At 43.7% G+C, this 25943-nt stretch overlaps 1 protein-coding gene across 9 annotated transcripts in view; it reads right to left on the reverse strand.

Moving 5' to 3' along the window:
* Nucleotides 1-25943, reverse strand: part of robo2 (roundabout, axon guidance receptor, homolog 2 (Drosophila)) — a 364614-nt gene that overhangs the window by 68345 nt on the left and 270326 nt on the right. For all 9 annotated transcript variants that reach the window (XM_049575692.1, XM_049575687.1, XM_049575690.1 and 6 more), the window contains 3 exons: nucleotides 6972-7129; nucleotides 6573-6693; nucleotides 5640-5778 (listed from right to left, as the gene is read on the reverse strand). In XM_049575692.1, the coding sequence (XP_049431649.1) occupies nucleotides 5640-5778; nucleotides 6573-6693; nucleotides 6972-7129 (418 nt within the window). The remainder of the gene's footprint in view (nucleotides 1-5639; nucleotides 5779-6572; nucleotides 6694-6971; nucleotides 7130-25943) is intronic.

Raw genomic sequence — 25943 nt, forward strand, 5'->3', positions numbered from 1 at the left:
TCTGTAAGGCCTTTAGTCACAGCTCCACTCCCCCTCACGCCTTAGGGGGGTTCAGGGCCTTCTAATCAGTCCGACTCACATTCATCACCTTATCCCAATTAATCAAAGATCAATTCGGGCAGATTCATACCCTCGTGGTTAGGCTGAGGGCTTGTGCCAAGCAAAATGAACCTAAATTTGCCTTTAAAAGAGTTACTTCTCTCCAGTGACACAGAGAAGGTGTCAGCAGTGTTACTTAGTTAGTGGTGTGGAGCAGACACCATGGTTGTACTGCAAAATGTTGCAGAGACAGAAAAAAAAATAAATAAAAAAACAACAAAGCACAGCTCATTGGCCAGTGCCTGGAAGCCACTCTTTCTCTATTTGTGAGCGTGTGTGTGTTTCTGAAGAACAAAGGGTGCACAGACACCAAAAGCACAGAGAAAGTCAAATGTATATACTGAGGTCGTCATTTGTACTTTCTTAGCAGTCGAGAGGTATTTTTCTATCGCTCCTACAAGATAAAAGAAAAGCGTGGATACATAATGAATGATCAGCGGCACATCTTACTAATTTATGTAATACCAACATTTCTGTATTCTCTATTATAGACCGTGAATTATTATTTTATTGGCCTTTGCTGTTGACACAACATCAATAAACCTTTAAGATGAAACACTGCTGATCATCCCACTGTCATTCCACTCACCAACCCCCTCACACATGCGCTCTCATAAATACCAGATGTATCCACTTATATATCAGAGGAAGTAATGGAGACAGGAACCATAGCCTTCCGTCTCTTCGTTCTGCTGAGCTGCAGAGGTGAGAAATCACTGAAACTGGATGGTCAGCATAACACAGGCGCTCCTGTCACACCAGCTTTAACAGCTCTCTCAAATAGAGTGACCCCCACGCCTCTATCATACACAAACCTGCTCACACACGTGCACACACCAGGAACGGATTGAGTCAGAAAGAAAGGCTTTTCTGCTGAATGTTGCACAGGGGTGGTGCTGTGGAGGTCAGCAGGGACAGGGGGCCTGAATAATGATAGACTGCAAGACCAAAGGGGCTCTGATAAGGCACAGGAGAGGGCACAGGGGTCCAGAGCGGAGGGAGAGGGAAACCAAAGGAGGGAAAGACGTGGGCCACACACTGAGCTGGTAGCCAGTAGGAGATAACACACACCGCCCAAGTCTTCTCACTAGGATTCATAGACTATGGCAGAAACTCCTCCATTTGGAGACACAAAGCTCTACAGTACTCCTCTCCTGGCTCTCTGATGTGGGAGCAGCTATTGAGTGCTTTCCCCAGGATTCTGCAGAGATGCTTGACAGACTGATATTAATCTGATATTAATCCAAATGAAAACACTCTTGCAAATAATAAACTGGTCTGTTTATGCATACTCAAATGTGGAGGATGTATCTTTATTATGGACAGGTACTGCAGATGCACCATGTACTATATACACCTCATACAAGCTACAACTGTATCAGAGTTCTCACAGTATTTTGAGACAGATGCTACAATCCAGCTGCTTGACAACACATGCCAACGATTTTCCCCTGGGAAGACACACTACTCTACCATCTGAATCTAATCTTATGTATATTGGTAAAAAAGAAGAGCTCCATTCAAGCCAAATTTATTTCTCTAGGGGAGGTTGGGTGATTTTAATATTGCATGTGCTGGTCAGTGATTTTAATCCCGCCTGGAGTGCATATGTGTGAATTCTCTACCCTGGTAATAATTAAAGCCCCGATTACCTACTGTTTTTCAGCAAACTCATTGGTCTTCTATAATTCAAGTCCCATCCTCAGAGACACCTTTTATTTTAGAATTTCATTAGCTCAGTACACCGATTAGAGGTTTGTGCGACAACAGAAAAAGTAGAAAAGTTTTATTTTTTTCTTTTTCCACACCTGATGGCTCCATACAGTCCTATTTTGGAGCCCAGATGATGAAAGGAACAAAAAAAAAAAAAAAAAAGAAGCTATTATGAGAGTTAAAACCCGCGAGCGCAACAAATGGGCTGATCTAATTTCAGCTACAGGTAATTATTCTGTCTTGGCTAGTCTGCCTTCCTATAACTAATTGTATGTGCGGTGGACTACATGTATTTAACACCATCATCTCACACACTCCAGTTTTCTCCTCACTGAAAAGGTATAATAGAAATTCAAAAAGAACCATTTGATAATTTGATAACACATATAAATAATTATATTAAAAAAAAAACACTGAACATGGGATCCTGTAACTGAGGGGTACTTAACCTGCCTTGCCCATGGGCCACTTTTGCAAAATGAAAGAAGGCCAAGGTCAGGTGTTCGTAGAGGGCGTTTCTAAGATTTGAGGACATTCAGGGTTTCACCCAGACCTCTGTCAGGGGGTCTAGAGGATCCTCCCCTGGCACTTACTTTGATAAACAAGCTCTATTTTAATGATTAAAAGTACAAAAAAATTAATTGCAGTGTGAATGACTTTATTTTCATTGGGAATTAGAACATGTTTTGGGGGGCCTACCAACATCCAATCGCAGGCCAGATTTGGCCCACAGGCTGTAAATTGAGGATCACTGCTGCAGTGTGTTGGAATACAGTTATGAAGGATGAGTTTTGCCACCACCCTGTCACCCTGGAATATTAATCATGTTTTAGGAAACAGAGATAGGTAGAAGTGTGTACCACAGACGAGAGTTACGGTTAAACGAGTTATGTTTGCATGCTGCATGCTCCAAAGCATGCAAACAGAAATATGAATGACAACATGTAAACATGATGTAAACATCATCATCTTCTAACCGCTTCATGCTCTTGAGGGTCGCGGGGGGGCTGGAGCCTATCCCAGCTGACATCGGGCGAGAGGCAGGGTACACCCTGGACAGGTCGCCAGACTATCGCAGGGCTGACACATAGAGACAAACAACCATTCACACTCACATTCACACCTACAGACAATTTAGAGTTATCAGTTAACCTAGTCCCCAATCTGCATGTCTTTGGACTGTGCTGACGCGGGGAGAACATGCCAACTCCGCACAGAAGGGCTCCCATGCCCGGGATCGAACCGGCAACCCTCTTGCTGTGAGGCGAGAGTGCTAACCACCACACCACCGTGCCGCCCCCTCATGTAAACAACTTGAACTAAATATTTTCCTATTAAGAATAAGGTCAAGAGTCCATGCAAATGTCATCTCAACACACAAAAAAATATTTAAATGCCCAATCATAATTAGTGCACCTGTTGTTCTTTGACATTTTAGCTGTTTACATTGACATGTAATTTGAATGGTTTCACAGGGATATGTCTCAGGATTTCTCTTCATAATTACATACTGTTTTTTTTTTTTGTGTGTGTATTATTTAACACGGCAGGTTTTTTTTACCATTGTAAAGCTTGTAGGCAAGTGTCCGAGAGAGTGGAAAAACTAGTTTGGCAATTTCAATCTATTTTTCTTTTTCTTTTTTTAGATAAACACAACAAAACGCCCACACAGAGGTAAGAGAGCAGCACTATTGTCTTTGTCCTCTAATTGAAACCATTCTTGTGCTGTCTCTATCTCCACTTCTGTCCCACAGAGACTGGAGCCAGTGCCATCCTGGTGTGCTTTATGTCTATGTGCCAGTGTGTGCATGTGTTTGCCTTGGAGGCTGCTGAAGCCACTGAGCATATTAAAGACCTGTTTACTCAGCTGAGGCTCTATTTCCCTTCTTCCTAGTATAATACTGACACGCACACAAACACCCACAGAAAGACACACGTGTGCACAGCGCATGTAAAGGGACAAGTTAAAACAATTTATGGTAAAGAAGGAGTGCTCTTACTAAGTCTCTCTTTTTACAGCTTAACATAATAATAAGGACAGTGTAACCTTTTTGGATAAAGTGCAAACAAAGACCGCTCCCTGCTGCATATAGAAGTACTTGATCTTTAGTCGCCTTTTTTTTCCTATGGTGAAGACCACTACTGATACAACTACAGACGCCCACAGAGTAATGACACAATGGCTATGCTACAGTAGCTGTTTTTATTTCTTCTTCTTCCAGGCACTTGCCAGTTATCAAACTGGAAACTATTCTTGTGTGGGATTTTAAACAATTCCTCTGTCAGTCAGAGAGAAGCCCTGTTTGATGTTTATTAAGTGAGGATAAGCAGAGAAAGCTGGAACAGTTCTTCACTTAACAATATGAGTCTTCTTTCTGGCACGCAACAAAGGCAGCAGAAAATGTCAGAATTAGAATATCGCAGTTTTCATGCTTGCTTTCTGCTTCAAAGCAAAACTGGAGAATTAAATATAGCGAGGAAAACAAAAGCCCCCACACTGTAATTAGAAACGTTGCGATATTTATCGCTTATTAATTTTGGCAGTATCTTTTTCATGTGTTCAGTTCTTTTTTCCACAGCCAAATAAGGCCCAACTTCAAAGGGATGGTACAGTAAGCAAGGACGCAGGCACATGACACTCATCCTACTGCGTTGTAAATCTGTTAATTAGTGTACAAAATGAACTCATTTCCGGAGCCAACTCCCTATCAAAGACATGAGTGAAATACTTCTATGTGTTTGCTTTGGCACAGCGCTCGTGTCGAACTGCCCAGTGAACCAAATCCTTATCAGACACAAACAACCCGCCCACGCTCGGCTCTGCAGCTAGCCTTGTGAGATGTCAGGTCCACTGAGTGTATGTTTTATGAGGTGATCCAAGCAGCGTGTGACTGGCTTGTTGGCTGGGGACACAACGCAGGTCTCTTTGAAGTCCACTCCTGACAATGACACTGTTATTGACTGTGAGTCCAGTGACTCACGGTGAAGCAACAGGCCAACACACGAAACCCAGAAAGCACAGTATCACTATGTCATCAGTGGCTTTTTACGGGAAGTAAATCAGACTATAGCTGGCAATGATGCTAGCGTTTCTCGGTAAATTACAGACTTTGATAGCTTGTTCTTTCATCAGTATCTGTTTTTGCAACTGTGAGTGAATGCATGCGTCATGTCAGCGAGGGTACACTCACTGAATGGGGTTAAGGGAGGGAGTGATTTTCTTCTCGGTGTCTGTGCCAAGATTTCACCTGAACAGCTGCACCTGTGTACAGACACTTGAGCGCCATGTCAGCTGCTATTCTCTTGCTCTTTGTATCTCCTGTCATTCTATCTGTCTCCGTCTCTGCCTGTCTGCTTTGCAAGGCACCATATTTTTTCGGCTACCTTTCAGCCTCCCTGCCCACTTACCTGTCACTCACTTTTAATTGTCTAGCTCAATATCTGTTTGTCTTCATGCAGACCCCTGTCTTGACATGAGACACTGTCTATGTCTGTTATGGCTGTGGAAGCTGTCTTCTGGAGTGCCCAAAGGTGGAGTCATTTCATCCTGAATGTGTAATGTGCATTGTGTACAGCCTAATAGAGCTACTTAATGCCACCTGGCAGCCAGGCCAGGTGAGAGCTGGCAGTGTGAGTTATCATTAGTTTGAAACAGTCACTCACACTGACATCAGTGACTCTACAGCTCCTTTGTATGCAAGTGTAGCCTGTCACAGCAGTGTTACACACACACACACACAGACACACACACACTTCATCATTGTCTTAGGAAACCTTTCTCTCTTGAAATAAAGCCTTATTTGAGAATAATCTAATGATCTACATACCTCCCACGAGGAACGTCAATGTCGTCTTTCCTCCAGCGCACATTTGGCTGAGGGTCTCCCTGTACCTGGCAGCGGAACTCTACCGTCTCCTCCTCCAGGACCACTTGGTTGATGGGCCTCCTGAGGAAGGTTGGTCGCTCTGCAGGATGGGTACAGGGGATAGACACAAATAACTTCATAATGTGATGCAATGGCTTTATGATGCGACATGAGTTACTGTTACAGACTAAATCTGTGTGACTGCATTGTTTGTCTTTTGAAATGTCTAAGCTGGCCATGAGTGAAACAGTGTGACATTTTTTAGCTTAATTTTTGTCGGATGCCCAATTTCTATCTTATTCCTATCACTCATGTAAAGAGCACCACAATGGACAGAGAATGTCTGATTCACGAGGTTGAAATGAGTAGTAATCTATAGGATAACTCCTTATCCCACTACAAAACCTAAGTAAGGTGGCGGCTGGCTGGAAATAGATCACCAGGGAGCTGAACAAGTCCGGTGAGTATTGCTGTGTGTGATGCTCAGCAGAGTTTGCTTGCTAGCTTGATTTTCAAAGGGGATATGGTGGTTTGATATAGTATGGTAGCTACAGTATCTATGTTGTATGATTGTTAATATGAATAATAAGGAGGTTGTGATGTTCTCTAGTGTGCTACAAATGGCAACTGACATCCACTAATATCGTCTCTGTGAGTGCAGCTAATATGTAGGTGGTTTGTTTATATGACATGAAGCGCGCGAGTTCCAAATCTGACAGATCCAGTGTGGAGAGAGAGTGTCCGATGTAACATGGTGCAGCAGGATAGTTGGATGTTCCCTTGCTGTTGGCACACGGTGTAAATGAGAATATGCAGTGACATGTCTGGAAGTCGCTCTGCTACATCACTGAGGAGAAACAAAAGATTCATGGGAACTGGACAAATAAAGCTTACCAAACACTGTGACTTGTGCTGTCTCGCTGTCCCTTTCTCCAACCATGTTGGTACCCACACAGACATACATGGCAGCGTCGCTCTTTCTTGTGTTGGAGATCATTAGCTTCCCTCCTCGAATCTAAAAAAAAAAAAAAACATCCTTAAATACACAAATAATAGATTTTGAATTAATTTCAAATGTCTTCATATGTTCTTCCCTTGTCCTCTTCCCTGTATGCACTGAAGCAACAAAGGAATGATCATTCACTTGCTTCCAGTGCATTAAAACAGTGTGTGTTAAAGTGCAGAACAGTCCAGAAGCAAGAGCTTTTCCCCTACGTGCCCAGAGACTAAAACTAACAGTGACAGTTCTTCCCATTGAGTCCTGGCATTAAAACAAATGGTATTACTACTCACAGTGATCCTGTCATCCTTGTCGTCAATTCGCACTTTGTCTTTCTTCCAGTAGATGGTGGGTTCTGGGTGGCCTCTGGGAGGAACACACTCAAGGATTGCTGGCTCTCCTGCTGCCACCACCACGTCTGTAGGGTTTTGTCTGAAGTCATCTCGCAGCACTGAGGGAAAAGAAAATGAGGAAACAGTTCAGGAAGAGTGCACCTGTGTAGCATAGTATTGAATTTAAATGCCAAAATGTTTAAGTCCCACTTTTATAATGTTTTCCTGCGTGTCAAGTTGTGTACACAGCACAGCGTGAATGTATGCAGCTTTCATTGTGGCTATTTAAATGGGATGTGCGGCTTCATCTGACAAGGCAAGCACAAGTGAAAGCTAATTGGAGCTAATGGAGGTCCCTGTGGAGGTAGCAGAACAAACACAGACAGAATGCCCCGAAGCCTGGTGTCATTCACATGTGAGAGCTCACAGGGGTGCAACACTGCTTCATTTTGCTAGCACGAACACATTCACACTCTCACACACAACCAGATACGTGCTAACGGACAAAAAAACAGTAGGTGGTCTGATGAACAACTGTGGCCGTGTAGCTAATCACCCTCAGGTAAGCCTTTCATCACAGAGATAGCCTCTCACCCATTATAGTGTTCAGCGAAACACACAACACCAGCTCATTATCACACAAGCAAAGCTACCGTCACACACAAACACACATGAGCACACACATGAGACAGCACAAACATACTAAACTAGCAGGATCCAACTTCCATACCAATGAATGTACATGCATAACACCTAATGTGTTAAAAAGATACAAACTGGGGCCTCTCTCCTCCTGCTGTGTGTACTCAAACAGATCTTTCTCCATTTGATCTACAATAAATCTAATCCATGGAGCAGCACTTTAGGAATTTCAGCTTCAGCAGTGTCCATCCACGCGACAGCAAGGGACACATGATTCCTCTGAAGGATAAAAGGACTGAGCTTGTTGGAGGATGTTTGAAGATGCTTGAGGAGGGCTAAATTAAGGGCAACACCACAGGTCCTTATGTAAATGCCACGTAGCACTGGGGACAATGGTGGGGAGGGCTGGGATTATAAGAGGGGATAACTGGTCCCTGCCCTCCAGGCTTCTCTCATCTCTTCATTCACTCTTCTTACCCTCTCTACAGAAAGCTGGGCAGCCATTGTCTTCTTATTTATTTTTTTAGACCAAGGGGAAGCGGGGCGGAGAACAAGAGGAAGCTTTCAACCCAATTATCCTGAGGATGCACCGGGGTACAGAGTGGGACTTTTGTGTGACATGAATTCAAATGAAACCTTTACACAGGGGTAATAGAAGAGAATAAAGAAGAGGTAGAGGTTTTTCTCTCTCTAATGCAGGGCTGCCCTATAAGAGCGAAGGTAATTAGGCAGATCCAGAGTGGTGGACCCCTGGCCAGGGTGGGCATAACAGCCACCACCACTGGGCTGTCTGTATTTGCATTACAAACAGAAGTCCTGCTGTTTAAAATCATAGCCTGGTTTGGACCGTACGCAGCCTGTTGTTTTCAAGATGGCGTTGGATTTAATTGCTCCTTTCCATTCATTGCTGATAGCACCCATGGGATTCTGTCAGAATCAATTTCCTTTGAAACAGAACGGTGACAAAAGAAACACACGTTAGGTGCATCATTAAGGTGCTTGTGCCACGCTGTGTAATCTAATCTAATACCGCACGGAACGTCACAGTAAATGCATCCCTGCCCTGCAATCTAAACAAATACACAAAATGTAGAAACAGAAAAATAAAAATGAGATCAGTCGCACACTCCAGCAAATAAAACACAATATAAACATACTTGTTGAGGGCAGGATAAACACTGTGTTGCAAACAGCTACAAGCAAGCAAACACATATCACACCACTGGTGAAGGGATTATGCCCTGTGTGTTAGTTCAGGGCTTGCTACGGTCTGAACAGACACATTTACTAAGTAAATGAGGGGAGGGGCCAATCCAAATACACTTTATCTGCTATCAAATACTAACTACAAGGTCACCAAGGTCAACCTCCCACAATTACAGCACACACACACAACATTCATCCCCTCAGTGTAACATTTGCTTGCTTCATTACAGTAAAAGCATGTATCTTTGCCATTGTTGCCTGCAGGCACATCCGTGGGCTGAACTACCGTATGTCAGGGATCATAAGGCAAGTGAGTGCTTTTACATTAGAATCATAACATGACTGTTTTTTCTGTTAATCTATGTGAAGTGCATCTGATATATGTGCATCATTAAGTGGGTCTGTGTATTTGCTGTCAGAAACTGAACTCCGGCTCCAACTCTGAGGCCCCGTAGGCATTCAGGCCCGAATCAGCCGACAGACGCAAGGTAATTGCCTTTCTATCCCCCTGAAACACTGAGCTCTTCTTCCACTGAAAACATCTACACCTCCCATGGAGTTCCAGCAGGCCCCAAACTCTGCCGTCTTGCTTACTTGCTTATTAATATTTATACATTTTTACATTTACACCCTCTGTTGGCAAGTGCTACAGCTGTGAATCCGGCTGTGGGCTAAAAAGAACCCATATCTGAATAATATTAATCTGCCTTTGACTTCACGTGTTTTATTTATATATTTATTTATTTCCCAAATATCAGAGGAGTGGGCTGATTTGAATGAAGGAGCATCAGGCAGGGGGCAAAGCATGGCAAATTTGCAACTCTTTCAGCTGGCACTGTTTCAACACCTCAAACTTAAAGGAGAAGGAGTCAGGTTGCAACTTGCGCTGTGAAACAGCCAAGGGGTTGAGAGTGGAGGTCTTTGCCAAAATAAAAACACAAAGAAGACACCCACACAGTTACTTTGTAAACCAGATTGTCCTACATTGGCAGGGGAGGCCTGTGCCAGCAACCATTAGGGAGGTCTGACTGTGTGTGTGTGTGTGTGTGTGTGTTCTCACCTAAGACAGACTAGGCACACAAAAAAAAATCCACCCGACGCAGATACATGACAGCACAAACACCCGGCATTGTAGCAAAGAGGTGGCAGGGCAAGGACAGGTGAGGAGAGATATTTTGTACAGTGCACCCTCTTCTCCCACCCAAGATATTACTCACTGAAGGGTGACACTGCTTGTCGGAAAGATTGGTGAGGAGCCTTGACTGAAGCGTCCAGCCTGCATACTGAGATAAGTGCTGACAAATGCATTCACCTACAGGAGAGTACCTAGCTTTGGTTCACAACGGTTGCGCTCATGCCACAACACCACAGACTGATGTCTAAAACATAATTTTTCCCCCTGCTTCGACATTCACATCACTTTGATAGACGTTCAACACATACACATACACACACAAAAACCCATACACAAAGTGTGAAACATTTCTTAAAAGCTGCAGGGCTTGGTATCTTTTTGTAATACTGCAAATGTGAATGTTTGTGTATCTATGTGTGGTTGTTATTACTTTTCCCTCCCTATTTACCGCAGAAAAAGACCCTCCGTGCTTTCATAGATATTCTCCTGGGTCAGGGGCTAAGAAACACAGAGAGAGATTACAACAGCTAGAAGCCCGGGGCCATACCCCGGCACCGACACCCACCACCTTCTACCCATAGTCTGATTAGAAAATAAACCATGCACACACACACACACACACACACACACACATACAACCTGGGAGAGCTGTAGAGAAGTAGCTCCAAGCTATAATATCATTTCATTCGAGTGCTTTTTGCGCTTCATCCGGCAGAGTGCTATTACAATACCGCCATTTTCAATTCCACCCTTAGAGAAGAGAGACAATATATATGTCACTTGACAAAAACATACCAAATCCACTCTGTGTGCTGTCATTGATGTTTTGTATTACTGTTGACGCTGAAGGCAGGAGAAGGATAATGCCACACTATATATTACCACACCGTGAAAGGAGATGTGCTCCATTTGTCTGGATGCAAGGTTTTTCTCCTGCTCTGACTCGCTCATTTGCCCTCCCACTGGCCAGAGCTAACCTTTGCCCCCCATCCAGATGCAGAAATTACCCCCTCAGCAGGCGGGCAAGCAGCAGGTTCACACATATCCCCTATATTCCTCCACTGAGGGGTTGCAGGTCAGAGCAGAGAAACAGCTGCAAAAATATGGCCGGCTGGCGGTGCCCAAGGCTGTACCTCCTCTGAGAACTGAATAGAGACTCTCATCATTAACACAACTCATCACCATCTCTCTCTGTCTGTCTTATTCTCTCCTATCACCATCAGAGGTCATTCTCTTCTTTCTTTTTCTTCCATCTTCTCAGTTCATCTTTTTTTTTCTCCTTTCCAGTCCCACAGCGTTGTCCAATGTGCTGCCTCTTGCCCCTTCCACTCACTTTCACTGACTCATCGGAGCTTTCTCCGCACTGACTGCAGATGAGGTTTTGTAGATGAAGCCGTACACATGCATACCCTGATCATTCTCCATAGACCATGGCCAAGCCCGATATGATCTCCACCACCATTCTCCCTATCTGCAAATCCTGAGCTAAGGGATTGTAAATAATACTGTCACTTCCACAGATAAGTTGCAGGAAATATGGGAAAAAGCGGAGGTAAAGAGAATCATATGGCTGGCAGTGATACCATAGTGGAGGGAAATCACAGGTGGCGATATCATATGAAATGTGCATCTTTAATAGAGCCTTGGATGGAATAAAAGAGACAGGGCATGTGCGCGCCAGTGAGAACACTGAGAGAAAAGAGGCGAGGCATAACACAACACAACAGGGGTTGACGAGAGGAGGCCTGATCAAGGTCAAACTGAAGAGGTGGCGAGGAGTACAAAGGTACTGAATAGATGGGGTTGACTGTAAATGAATGGGGTGCATTCCATCAAACTCATGCCACATACTGTGCCTCCACCTCTGATTCAGTAGATAAGCCTAAACAAACATCCTTATTTAAACAGCAGCCCCGTTCAAAGCTCATTTTTCAAACAGCACCCCTAATTTGGCCTAACAAGCCCCTGGGCGGCACAATAATGACAGTGAGACCACAGAGGGCGATTCTGCTGGCCGATCCAGGAAAAATGTGCAGTTCTGCTCCTGAGAAACAATAATAATTAACTCTTAATGAACCTCTTTCCTTTAACAATGCCAACACACACACATGCACACACACCAGCACACACACACAATTCAATTTAGCCTAATCCATGCTTTATGGTAATGTATAGCTCATTAAAATGTTAGTTAAAAACTCATTAAAATTCACTTGAAGAAGTAATGGCTTCATTACAGTAATATGCTGAAAAGCAAAGAAAAAGACAAGTAAGGACAAGGAGAAGAAAGAGAGCAGAGAGCGACAGCTTTCTAATCACTTAATTGTGTCTAAAATGGAATACATTTGCATAATAAATAACGGCATGCTATATCCTCCTTTCTATCTTTTTTCCATTCTCATAGCACTCTGTAATTAACAGGCGCTACAATTAAAGATGCATTTGCCCTGAAATGATTTCTGGTGGCCACTCCAGTTTTCATTCTGTTGTCTTGTTTACGGTCACGAATGTGTTTGCGGGGCTTGGCAGATGCAGACAGTGCACAGAAACTGGAGCTGCCTGATACTGACGAACAATGCGCCCATGGGTCTTTGTGCCTGCTCTGATAAGGCATGATGTTGTGCTGATGCTTGTGCTCAGTCCAGAATGGACACTTTACAGCCGGAAGGGGGAGTAAGACGCGGAGGAAGGGAGAAGAAGGGGAGGGGAGGAGGGGGCTGTAGATGAGAGCGGGATTGATTTCCTGCCAATTCCAGCACAGACAGAGGTAGTGAGGCATCAAGATGGAGCAGGTGGGTCTGCTTCCTGCACCGGGTAAAGGAAGAGCAGAGAGGAAGTAAAGTGAGAAGAAGAGGAGGAGAGGAAGAAGTGCACTCGGGCAGACAGGCAAATGTCTCCTGTTAATGTCTTCTCTCTTAGTCTCTTATTGCATCAGTCCCATCTGAACATGATAGATAATATGGTGTGGGAGCTCCTGAAGTTTTGTGATTAGGAGTGTAAATGTGGCTGAGTAGGCATATTGAGAGTTGAACAGTGCGCCGTATTTTGGGACATATTGGAAGAAAGCTACCATAAGCAGTTGGAAAAGCTGCTCTCTACATCTTGCTGTGACTGGAGGATTTGATTTTTATCAAGAATAAAGTTCTGCAATACAAGCTGGCCATGCTTTCCTTGGGATATTAATGTAACTCTATTAGTCTCTGGGCCTCCAAGTCTGGGGAGACTTGGGCAGACAAGTTACTCTGAATCAGCATTGTGCAACACATTAGAAGAAGCATGGGACTCTCATTAACTCTGACTTTTTAGTTATGAGTTACCAGCATCATATTTATTATGTCCAGGGGAACCCTGAGGTCCTAGAAGGTAGTCCATTTTTAACTTTACCCTTATGAGTAATAGGGATGTCCCGATCCGATCTTCGGATCGGTATCGGCCGCCGATACTAGCAAAAAACAGGCATCGGCATCGGATCGGACTGCATGGAAAAATGCCGATCCAAGAACTCTGATCCAGTTTTTTACGGAATCCGGTTTTCAGTTTTCCGGCCAGCCCAGCGCTTCGCGAGTCAAGCAGTCTATTCCAGTGATCCACTCCAGCTCTTACTATCAATCCACCAGGCCAGCATGCAGAGGATAGGAAGAGTAGCGGTCAACTTAGTTAACTGACTATTTGTTTTCTGCTCTGTTTTTTAGAGAGTGATATTTTTATTTGGTTTACACTCTTACTGTTACAGTAAAGAGCACTGATGGCATTGTTTTGGGCACAATTAGTGAAATTGGAGCCATGGATGGACTACAAAAACACTACTAAAATAAGTGAAAAGGAAAGGCTGCATTGTTTGTTAAATGTCAACAATGTTTTGTGGTGTTAATCTTTTTTTTATTTATTAGGGGAGCAAAGCACAAGTGTGTGGAGTCTTGCTGCTATTTTAATTCCATTGTTAGACATTTTAAAGATTTCTTGTGTTGATGTATTTTCTATTTATTAAGGGGACAAAGCAGCCAAAGCAAACCAGCTATATTTTTTTATTTAATTTAATGTTCAAGTTTAAAGTTTGTTTATTTAACCCTGTTTACAATAAACAGGTCAGTTTCTCATACCAACTGTTGTGGATCATTCTAACTAACCCGATTAAGTAGTTGTTCTTGTTATATTGCTTTATCAAACCTTTTCTAACATGACTGACAACGAAATAAGTGAATATGTATAATGCGCGCTTGGATCGGATCGGTATCGGCCAAAACTCAAGGCTGTAATATCGGTATTGGGTCGGAAGTGAAAAAGCTGGATCGGGATATCCCTAATGAGTAATAACTTTCTTATACATACAGAACAAACTACAAAATATTCATCTGCCATCCAGTGGCGCCCCCAAGGGAGGGCATGACCACCCTGATACAACCGCTGGCCCTCCCACTGCCCCCACCCTGTCCGGCGACAAATAGGAGGCTGACATGCAAATGTTTTAAGATACCTAAGGCATCCATGGATACCAACCATGCTGGCATAGCTTTACATACTTCAACAGCATAATCAAGCTCCTGCAACTCAGTTATGGCTTTTAATTTTGGTGTGCCAACTGCTCCATCCGGCCACCCCTATGAAATAATTTCTGAGGGTGTCACTCGTGCCATCTTGTTCCTTTCCTACATCACCTCAAACAATATCTTAATATCTCATTACTTTTCATCCTCACCACCTCTCCCCCTCACCTGCAGTCTTATGGCTAACATATATAACCCCCCACAGTTTCCACGTGTAGCTGCTCAAGTGTAACATACATCACATGTCTATCCGTGACATGCTGTTGCACCAGAGGAATGACTCTGACAATCTGCTGGATATAAAAAGAAGGAAACAGTCTGTGATGTTGTTTGTGCGTCTTATTAGTGCGAGCTCTGGCCTAATGACATTGAGCTAGTGACCTTCCACAGGGAAATATAATCCCCAGAATACTGCTGAAATGTGTCCAGGCTGGGAGAACAGGGCTAGATTCCCTCAGAGACTGCACAACACACACACACACACACAAGCACACACACAGACAGAAGCTGAGTCGCTTATCCGGTGTGGCGTACTTACACGGGTATCTCTGGTGAAAATGAAACCCCCTGCAGCCTAGCTCTGCAGTCCTCTGTGCGAATCTTCATATAATCTTTAATAGCCCCCCCCCCCTTTTTCTTCTTTATGCCAGCCTATTTGCTGCAGCTCCTTCCATGTCTATTTTATTGTTTTGGTCTATAATTGGATTGGCAGTAACGGCGAGCAGAGAGCCGTTAGGAGCTTGTAAAAGGTGTCACTCTGCTAGGGCAGCCCCGTTTTAATTAAGCTCTCGGCTGGAGTTGAGCAGCTTTTATCTAGCTTGGTGTGATGAGTCCCAAGTGCAAGTGTGCTCCATGCTGTACTGCAGGACAGGAAGGAGGAGGAAAGGAGGTGTTCACAACAGCTGTAGATAGCCCAGTTTACTGTACTCAGGCTCCATCCCTAGACACCAATCTAACATGCCTGGACCAAAAAGATACTGGGAGACATCACAAAAATCCAGTGTGTGTGTATGTGTGTGTGTGTGTCATTACTGTGTCTCCTTGTGCTCATTGTGACAGAGCCCCACCCATCAGTGGTGTGCAGTCATGTGTGTATTGGTGCAGATGCAGAGCCAGCCCCACAACATGGCGGCAGAAAATGGGCACACACAGGAATTTTAAATGAACACAACACTGCTGTAAATTCTAAACTAATCCTACTTTACTGTCCAGCTGCCTGCATGTGTGTGTGCGTGTGTGTGTGTGTGTGTATCTGCATGTGAGGCTGATGCTGTAGGCAGTGCTGTACGTGGCATAATGATCAGAGAGGTGTTCATCACAGTCCTTGCCTGTCCCCCCCTCCTCAATCCTCCTAATGGCTTCTTCAGATCATCTTTCCTTCAATCAATACTGCCTGAAAGGAAGAATCCCACACCTAAGGACACCCGCTCACTACTGTAGATCACAGGTGACACATTTTCCATACCGGGAATCATCCGCCGCATCTGGATCAGAACCTTACAGAGGACTTTGAACCAGTTCTGATATCCATCAAATGTAAAGGTCTGGCCATTTTCTAGGTGGGTGGCTTGGGCAGGGGGTTGATACAGTTAAGATTTGTGAGCAGAGGAAGGCTGAGGTCTGTCAGTGTGGAGAACAGAAAGCAGGCAGCAGATGAGACGGGGTGTTAAATCACATGCAGCCCAGATGCAGAGACATTTAAAGAGATTTATTGATCACTTTATAGATCTTAACTCTTGAGGAAGAGCAAAAATTAAACTGGATACGTGGATGACCTTTACAACAGCCTCACCCATGGATAGGGATTTTTTTCTTCTCCATCTCTATGTCCCAGTGTGTATACGTGTGAGCTGTTTATGATTGAGGGGGAAGAAGCGATTCACCATTTAGTCAGAATGTGCATCTGAAAAATTCCCCTCTGCACAACCAGCACCACTATCATCCTGAAGATGTGCAATATACTTTATGTGCGTCTGCTGAAGCGTGATTGAATGCTGCACATAACATCTAAATACTTGGAATAAATTGTGGCAGTGCTGCTGCCTGCTCAGCAAATCACTGCTACATTAGGCTCACCTAAGTACTACACATTCACACACACACAAATTACAATTTCAAGTGTCTGTGCTGCAGAGTCTGTCAGTTTGTATGGAAAGCAGTTATCCAGCACATGGCAGAGCAAAGCACCAACAGCACTAATAACAAACTGATCGCTCTATACTGTGCTAAAAAAGCAGCCACTCATATGCAGTCCATTAGCCCACTGCTTAGATAAATAAAATCCTGGGAGACAACAAACACACACATGCACACGCAGAAGATTTACAGTATTCACATGCTTGTGCATTTATATGCCATGTGAAAGACTTCAGCATGTGTGCTGAAATGCTCTGACATTACCTAGCTTAGCAGAGCATTTAAATGATTTATTGAAGCTATAGCTTCTTTGGCGTCATTCTGCAGCGGAGCCCTGCATCTTGAGAGAATCCGCATGACAGTCCAGTTGCTTATTTCACAATCCAATTCGTGTTAATTGCATTACAGAGGAGTAATTTTGTTAGTTCCATCTGTAATCAGCTTACTGCCTCAGTGCAGCTGGATATACCTGTACACCAGGCTTATGTAACCTGCGTGCTAATGAGGGGAATTTCATTCATTTCAGGGCATGGAGTAAAAACCCAGGATACTCACTCAGGTAATCTGTCCTGCTGGAACCGTCAGTGTGTATGTAATAACCCTGGTGTGTGCGCGCATGTGTGTGTGTGTCTGTATGCGAGTCAATCCATGCTCATATTATCATGCAAATGGAAAACAATCTGAAACACACCACTGGCTGCCATGCTCAGGATCAGAGCAGAGCGCTGTGTCTAAACCATTCCTGTTCTGCCTTCTGCCCCTCAACCCTCTTTTTTTTTTTTTTTTTTTTTAAACTTCTCCATTTCTTTCCCCCTGGTTTATCCCACTCCCCCTTAAATTTTCTCAAGCACCACATCAAACATGGAGATTAAATAGTACTGTTTCATACTGTGCTGGTACTACAAACTTGTCCAACACATCTCTGTAGGCTGGAGATGCGGACTTAATCATTTAGGCAAAGGAACAAAGTTAATGAGGCAACTTCTAATTCGAAGCTATTTGGAGTTCTGTCAACAGTATTGACTGCACTGCAGATGGGATAAGATATCGTTGGAGGGCACTGATGACCTACATAGCAAGGACAAGACAGTGGCTCAACAGCAGCACAGCACAGTGATCCCACAGCTCTCCAGGGCACAGATTCTGCAGCAAAGACACAAACACTAAAACGACACTGTATGTGTGTGTGTGGGCGCACACAGGCAAGCATTTCCGCTTCCACCCACACAGTGTCCTTTATCTTTCCAGTCCTCAGCTTTCATATCACCCTGTAGCAGAACCCAGTTTGCTATATACCACTATTACCACTGGCTGCTGTGCAACACACAATCAATACTGATTTCACCTGGCAATTAGCTAATAATTCAAGGAGCTAGAGCTACTGAGCCAGAACTGCTAAAGATAGACGGTGGGAAGGGGGTGGAGTGGGTATAGCTGTGGCCTGCCACATGTTTGCTTTGAATGATGCTCATGAGTGTTTGATATTGAAGCTTGGTGCATGTGTCTAGTAAAAGTGAGAAGATAAAATCAAATGTGTTCTAACCACAGAGAACATTAAGGACGTTAAGGGGCATTTGGCTGATAAGACGCAACATGGTTTTATCGCTCTACCATGATTGGAATGCAGACACAGTTAACACATGAAGTGGTCATTGGCAATCTATAATTGAGGAAAGCTTTATTGGTTTTTAAATCTCTAAAATCATAATTCCTAACTCCTAAAAATGTCCAAGTAATATGTTACTTATCATACAGAAAATATAGACAGGGATTGATCCAACTCATTCAAAGGCTAACTGAGGCTAGATAATTCGATGCGGAGAAAATCAAGTACCATATATTTTTGAACAAATACCTCAATATTGATTGATATTGTTAAGTTTATGAAAATACATTATTGTAATGCTGCATTTAAAATTGGAAAAAGACATTTACAATATTACCATATCTAAAGCTAGACTTATATCACGAAATTGATACATTGCCCAGCCTTAATATGGACAACTGAGTTTCCAATGATTAATGAATAATGAACTCATATGTACTTGGATTGAAATTCCTGATTTCCCAATGATGAGTTCCACATTACATTTGAAAACACCAAGTAAACGTTACGAAATTACAACTCATAACATAAACCTTAACCGCAATGTCTTGTTTGATGTATCTTAAAAAACATAATGCATTACTTGAATTGGATATTATGCCTGCTACTACTCCTAAAGATAATAACCACAAATGCTACTGGTTTCATGGCCCAGACCTTTTACAGTAAACATAGCCTCTGAGCTGTCCTAAAAGTCAGTTCAATTCTGAAGACAATTCCATCTAATGCTTAGATCAAAGGTGACAATTCTTGCCATTTAAGCGGCAAGGCACATTTTTTTTCTTTGATTAATTCCAGGTCCTTGAAAGGTCACTGTGGTACAATGACATTTGAAATCGTCATGTCTAACCCCAGAAAGCGGGGCGTTGGGGAGCCATTAGGAGGGACTGTAGTTGGGGTGGACATTAAGTGTGGCTGCAGACACCATTTGAGCCGTTTTTCTTGCCTCTGCTGGAATCCCTGATTGCACACAGTATCTGCACTCTCAGATCAGTGGGGGTGGCTGACACACATATCTATGATACAGGCAAACACGTACAGACCCTAACTCACACGCACATGCACGCACACACGCAGATGCTATAAACCCCCTGTATGTCTGAACACAGAAACAACCAGACGCACTGTCCCCTGGGTAATGAAAGAGCATTGTGAGACTGTGGTTGCTGTAAAACCCAATTAGTGTGTGTGGTTTTATCAGTTCTTTCAGTTAGAGCCACACATAGAGATAACAGCCTCCACAAGATTGTGTTTTGACTGTCTAGCGGTCTGCCCCCTGCTGGACACACATGGCCAAACAGGTACATGTTGAGAATTAGGGGGTACAGGGGGGATAAATTACTGTGATCATGCATTCCGAGTTAATGTGTTCTCCATAGGAGGTTTAATCAAGATAAATGAGTGTAAAATCACTGCGTGCCTGTTTTGGCAAAGGCTAATTCATAAAACTATACATGAAGTAAGAGACAAAGCCTTCCCTGATAATCAGCAACCAGCTACACACCAAGAACCACATGCGTATCTTTCAAAATACATGCATCACAAATTTACATCTTAGTTGATGCAAGAAAATCATCTGCCTCTATATCGCATGTAATTAAACCAAGATCATGTCTGTTTCCGGTTTCTGCTCGGCACGTCTCAGAGCTGGATTTCTTGCCTTCGAATGACTGTAGCTGCAGAATGAAGCGGTGGCTGACAGCGTCACAACACCAGCCTTATCCCTGTCTTCAAACACCTCCATCTCCCACAGCCACATAAAAGAGCAGAACAGAGTGGTGGCAATCGCAGCCGCCGTGCTGTGCAAGCCTCTGCTCCACCGCAGCCGTCAAAAGAGCTACTTCTGTATTCATGTGCCGCATCACTCTGGGCTCTTTGATGGCACAGATCACTGTCAAGATGCTGAGGCTTCCAACAAATGTACTGTATGGCTGGAGAATAGTGTAAAAACACACAGGATTCTGCATTCAGTGGGAAAGCACATAAAAGCATTGTGCACAAGTGTGACCTGTTTGTAGTGTGTAATTGTGTGACCCTGATTTGGACCATTTGATTAGTATAGATTAGCTAATCATTTTCAAATTGCATTAGCATTATTGAATATTAAATGTCATCTTAGTGACTTTTCTCCCAATATTATTGACTTCACTGAAACTGAAGATGGCCCTGCTCAATAGGAGTTGGAGCTAAGTACCAATCCAGTCAAGAGACAGAGACAGAGAGGCAGACAGAGAAACACAGTGAAGTGTTTTTTTTTTCACCATCTTTCATTATTCAGCCTCAAGCCATGAATAACTGAATAACTGAATCCATGATAGCAGGGATGGAGGGCTGTATTTTCATACAGCATGTCTGAATGTGGGGGAAGCATAACAAGCCACAAGAAAGCATTTTCCTCCTCCAAAAGAGGTCTTTAAATGAAGAGCTAGGAGCTCCACTCATGCATGACTGCTTCCTCTCCGTCCATTTCAGCATGGACCTCTGCACCCTCGCCCTTTTACTGGATGCGCTCAAAAAATAATAATCATGCTTAAAATGTCTACTACTTCGAAGAAGTGTCTTACATTAATGAGCCATTGAAGATGGTGTGGTCAATGGGAGAACCATTGTTATTATAGCTACAATTAGGAAGCGACCAGAATGGTCAGACCCTGCTCCAGAGGTAACCCACACACACACAGTACGTCTGCTCCACGGACTGCTGCTGAATTAAATATGAGGGCGGGAGAGGAGAGGCGGAGAAATGGGAGGGGAAAAGAAGGAGGGAGATAAGAGGAGATGGGGCAAAGAGCCTCTGTTTAAATAGCAGAAAGGTGACATGTGAGCACTCTGCTGAGGAAAGGGACCTCTGACCTCACCACGCCACAGTGACAACCAGCACTTAGTATTCTCTGCAGGAGTCTGATCTCACCAGGTAATTGTTGCGTGTATCACATCAACATGACCCTGTAGCCGTGCACTACTGACAAACACACTGAAACAAACAGCGCATGTGTTTGCTTTGTCACATTAGAGTACAAACACCCCTTGCCCAGCTAAAAACCTATCATTAACACAGATAATTCACGGCCACTCTTCTCTAGAGCACTCACATGATTGAAGTCGATCAACTCATTTGAGAAAAAAAAAGCAGTTTAAAATTGCCTTTTCCAATTCATCCACTGATTACCATAATCACTTCATGGCTGACAATACTTTGTAAATGTGTGCGCTATTAATGCCGGCAATTATGGGAGCTAAATGCAAATGGGCCTGCCAGCATGGACAAACCCATCGATATGAGCTGATAAAGCACAAACAAACCCAATCTTACATTTGCCACCGTTGAGTGACCCCTCCCGCTCGCTTCATCATTATCCCCTATGAGTTTTGTCCAAGCAATTGAGGAGGAAAACTTTGCTCGCGTTTCTACTCTACATGCCGAAAATGGCTCCTAGACCAATTTATAGAGGTCATTTTACTGTGAAAATGGATTCATTCTGAGTTCACAGTGAATGCCTTCTTGAAATGTAATGGCTGCTCTACTCTACACCACTCCAGCATCTGCCTCTAGACTGTGCCTCAAGCTGTAGATCACTCTTCAGTGAGCCCTCGCTGCACTGTCAGGCCGGCAAATTCTACCTTCATTAATAGCAGCCACTCATGTCTGACTTGAATTAACGTACAGGCTATCAATTAGCTGGGTAAGGCCAGGCGTAGTGTACTCAAGGGGAAAGGAGAGAAGCATCCTGAGAAGATACTGGACAGCAGAGACAGATGATACTCCATCTCTGCCATCATTACACCTTTTTTAAAATCTTTTCTGCTTCATTTTTCTCTCATTATCTAAATCTATTCACCTGCTCAACAGCAGGTTCTCTTTTACTCTTTTAATTGACCTTTATTATGACCGAATGCATTTGTCTTTGTTTTAAATCACTAAAAACAGAGCCAAGAAGCAGGCCGGTGCTTACCATATACAGAAGCAGTATACAGTACAAAATGTCCACACACTGTAGGGCTATTCTCATTTGCACATGTTTGTTTTCCCACACAATGGTTAGAGGTCAAGAGTAGCAGGTTCATTTGTATGGACGTCTTAGTCCAGCCATTTACTCAGACACAAATCAACACCATACCAAATTCTTTTCTATATAACCCTGGTATTTTTTTCTTGATTATTCACGAATCCATCCATCTTTCCATCTACTCCTTTTCCTTGATGAGTTAATTTCTCTTCCATTGCCCATTGTCTGAGTGACCCTGGCGACCCAGGAGAATCTCCTAACAGGCTCCTCTTGCCCATCAGGATTGATCGGTCCACAGCACCCTGTCAGACGCGATCAATACATCATTCCTTCAGTAACGAGCCCTGCTCGCCTGCCGCCTTTTCCTTCCCTGCATCGCTTTACTTCCATTTTATTATTATTTCTCACAGCGGATCGATGCAGGCAAACAGGCTCACTGTAAACCACACCACAATTAGAGCAGTGTCTAATCTTCTTGTCGACTCCATCTCCTTCACAACAGCCAGCGAATAAAACACAAATGATAATGAAATCTAATGGGATTCTGTGGAATTAAATCACTTAAACAATGAAGAGAGCCAAGCCACAGCTCTGAACCAATAAAGATCGTGATAGAGGTATATATCAGTCAATATCTTATATGCACATGGGCTTAACAAGCCAAAGGAGCGGCCTCTCTTCTTGCTGGTGCATCACTTGAGCCAGAAGCTTTCAACAGGTAAAGGTGACAATTATATAAAAGTAATAAACAATCGAGTAGTACAAAATGTATTCTTTGGAAAAACAAAGAAGCAAGCATATCAATACTCTTTGTAAAGAAACACACTTACATTACACTTACACGTACATGTACGTCCCAACCAACATTAGAGTGATGACACACTTGAGTGAACACAGTATGAACTGTACATCTATTTTCATCCCATTAAGTGAATCTCTGCAGAAAAAAATTACATTTCTAATACTGAGCGCAGAAAATTACATGCTTTGTGGTAAGATAATATAGTACAGAACTCTACCCTTAATTAGGCTAATTTTATTAGGGGAACCACTAATGACACACTTAATGTTGAGATGTCAGCATATTTCCTCCAAAAACTATGATGACATCATGTTTCTTTGTCTTGCTCTCTATTTAACATGATAGGAGTTTCCAAAATTGAGGGTAAAACTGTCAGTGACTATGAGAGACCTGATTTCTGCAATGTCATTGAATTAGCAGCTGGTTTACGAGAGACCAAAATAGACGCTGAGCTAATTTGATCATTGAATTATATATTTAACACGCTTGTGTAGCTTGGCCTGGGTTTGAGGGTAGGCCTGTCTGAGAGCAGCGCTGGTGATGCGAGAAGCGCTGTCTGCTCGGTGCAGGCGGCGTACAGGGCAGCAGTGTGGAACTGCAGGAGTAATTAGCGAATCGGGCCCCCAGCTCCCTGTGAAGTCCAGTCTTTGAAGCAGGGAGCTCAGACCGATCAGTGGCCCCTCTGATGTATGTTTGTGAATCTTTCAAGGGAGTGAGAGCTGCTAACGAGGCCTCATCTATTACCATTTGAGATGTAATTAGCGTTGTTGGAGAAATGGAGCAGGGCCAAGCAAGAGTGGCTCAATCTGGGCTCTGGGTTGTCTTGTGTCCCACAGGGCAGCAACAGCAGGAGGATGAAGTGAACGAGTGGAGGGAGACTCCCTAGAGATGAGACAAGGCCTCAGCAGCCCTGACACGCAGGCCAACCAGACACATAGCCACCATACTGCGGCACAGGGGTGCATGAAGGCTGGCAGAACCAGGCTCTTTGTTGGAGAAGAAAGGGACCCCTAAAACAAACATATGCACATGTTTCTCAGCCCCAATTAATCTGTTGAAGTATTTGTTGCTCTGCCTACGGTCAAAATTTCTGCTTTTAAGCAGGCAAACCAAGAATATCTTCCCCAAAAATATATTTACAATTAGGGATGTTAATAATTAACCTATAATCCATTAACTGACAAAAAAAAAAGACAATTTAATAATTAAAGCTATATATTATATATAATGTACTGCCGCTACGGGGGCAAATGATGAGACAGTGGAGTCTGCTGCTGGCCAGACCGGAGTCGTACAACAGCCCTCATCAAGCAACGCAGACAGATTTAGCACACTTTCTGTAATGTCATTACTCAGAACAGTCAGTTCAATGTCAGCCCAGTTTGCACAAGCTAACACAGGAGCAGCTGCTGACATCCGACATGGTTCTAACAAACACACACGGACACCAAAACTGCTAAATTCTGTCATTAAACTTGGGAGGTAACATTAGCCACGTGATGCTAACAGTTAGCCCTGTCACTGTGTCCCGAGTAAGGAACTCACACTCCTGCAGCAGTGGTGTCTTGATTAACACTTGTCAGTTAACGGTTACTGAAAGGTTTACGAGGGCTGGCCATTCATCACAGAATTTTTTTTTTCAAAATTAGCATCCCTACATACAATAGAAGATTATTTGACTGTTGTTGCAGAATGGTCCATTATATGTGTAAAAATTTTGCTGACAGGCAATGCAGGATGACCTCCAAACTCCAAAGGGACTGAAATGACAGTCTCTGTCTCTCCATCCTTGTCACAACACACCCTGCACCTCCAGCTCTCCCTCATGCTATTCACAGCAGTGATTCACTACAGCCTCCTCCAGTGTTCAGGACCCTCTAGATATGTGTGTGCACTGTGGCAAAATGGGAGGTCTGAAGTGACAGATTAGTGGGGGTTCCAAGTGGCGGCTAGTCTTTGCCTCTAAGGTTACAGTGGGGTGAAGTCAGGTGTGACTCTTGCTCAGTTAACTGTTTTAGTCGACCCTTAACCGCTCAGGGTTCAGCTGCCTGAGCCCCTGGGCGTCTGGAAGGGCCATAAAGGTCATGACTGTTTTCGCCGGACATCAGCAGTGATTACGTCGAAGCTAATGAGCCATTCGTCTTCATCAGGACTCACTCTAAACACGTACCACCAACATATAACAAACTAACATGGTGGAGACACCTGTTAAACACATCTCTTTGTTCTCATGCCTTCTGTCTAAACATGATTAAGACTCTCTGACAGCTGGTGAAAACTTCAGAGACCAAAACATGGACCTTGCATAGTGCAGTCACCTCTCTGGAGAGCGGTGGTGTAACTGGAGTGGGATGCTGTGCGGCTACTCAGTAGAGACAGTAATCTGTGTCAGGCCAAGGCATTTTTTTTGTGTCTCTTACTCGCCCTCCCTCTTCCCACTAAGGTTGTTGAACTAGGGCACCAGGCAGGGGCTGCTTGCATCAGTATGCAGCATGAAGTGGGTGAATCAATGAAGCCAGGAAGACTTTCCACTCGCTCTCTCTCTCTCTCTGTCGCAGCCCCACTATTAATGAGCAGGAACCAGGGCCTGTCCACTCCCCTCGTGGCCATGCGCTAAATTACCAGCCGTGAATCAACACAGCATTTATGGGCAACCGCAAATTAAAGTGGCTAAATCTGCAAGGACAACCAGACCTTGTATAAACAAGAGGATCATAGGGTAGGCTGAGGACGAGACCCGAGGAATCCAATAAGTGTATAAATTAACAGAGAGAAAAAGATATAGTTTATAAGGAAAAGTGGCTTCCCACAGATCTCGGTGGACGTATTTGGTCTGGTGTGAGTGATGGATCAAT

Source organism: Epinephelus fuscoguttatus, linkage group LG5 (genome assembly GCF_011397635.1).
Source record: "Epinephelus fuscoguttatus linkage group LG5, E.fuscoguttatus.final_Chr_v1".
In the NCBI taxonomy this organism is placed as follows: Eukaryota; Metazoa; Chordata; class Actinopteri; order Perciformes; family Serranidae; genus Epinephelus; species Epinephelus fuscoguttatus.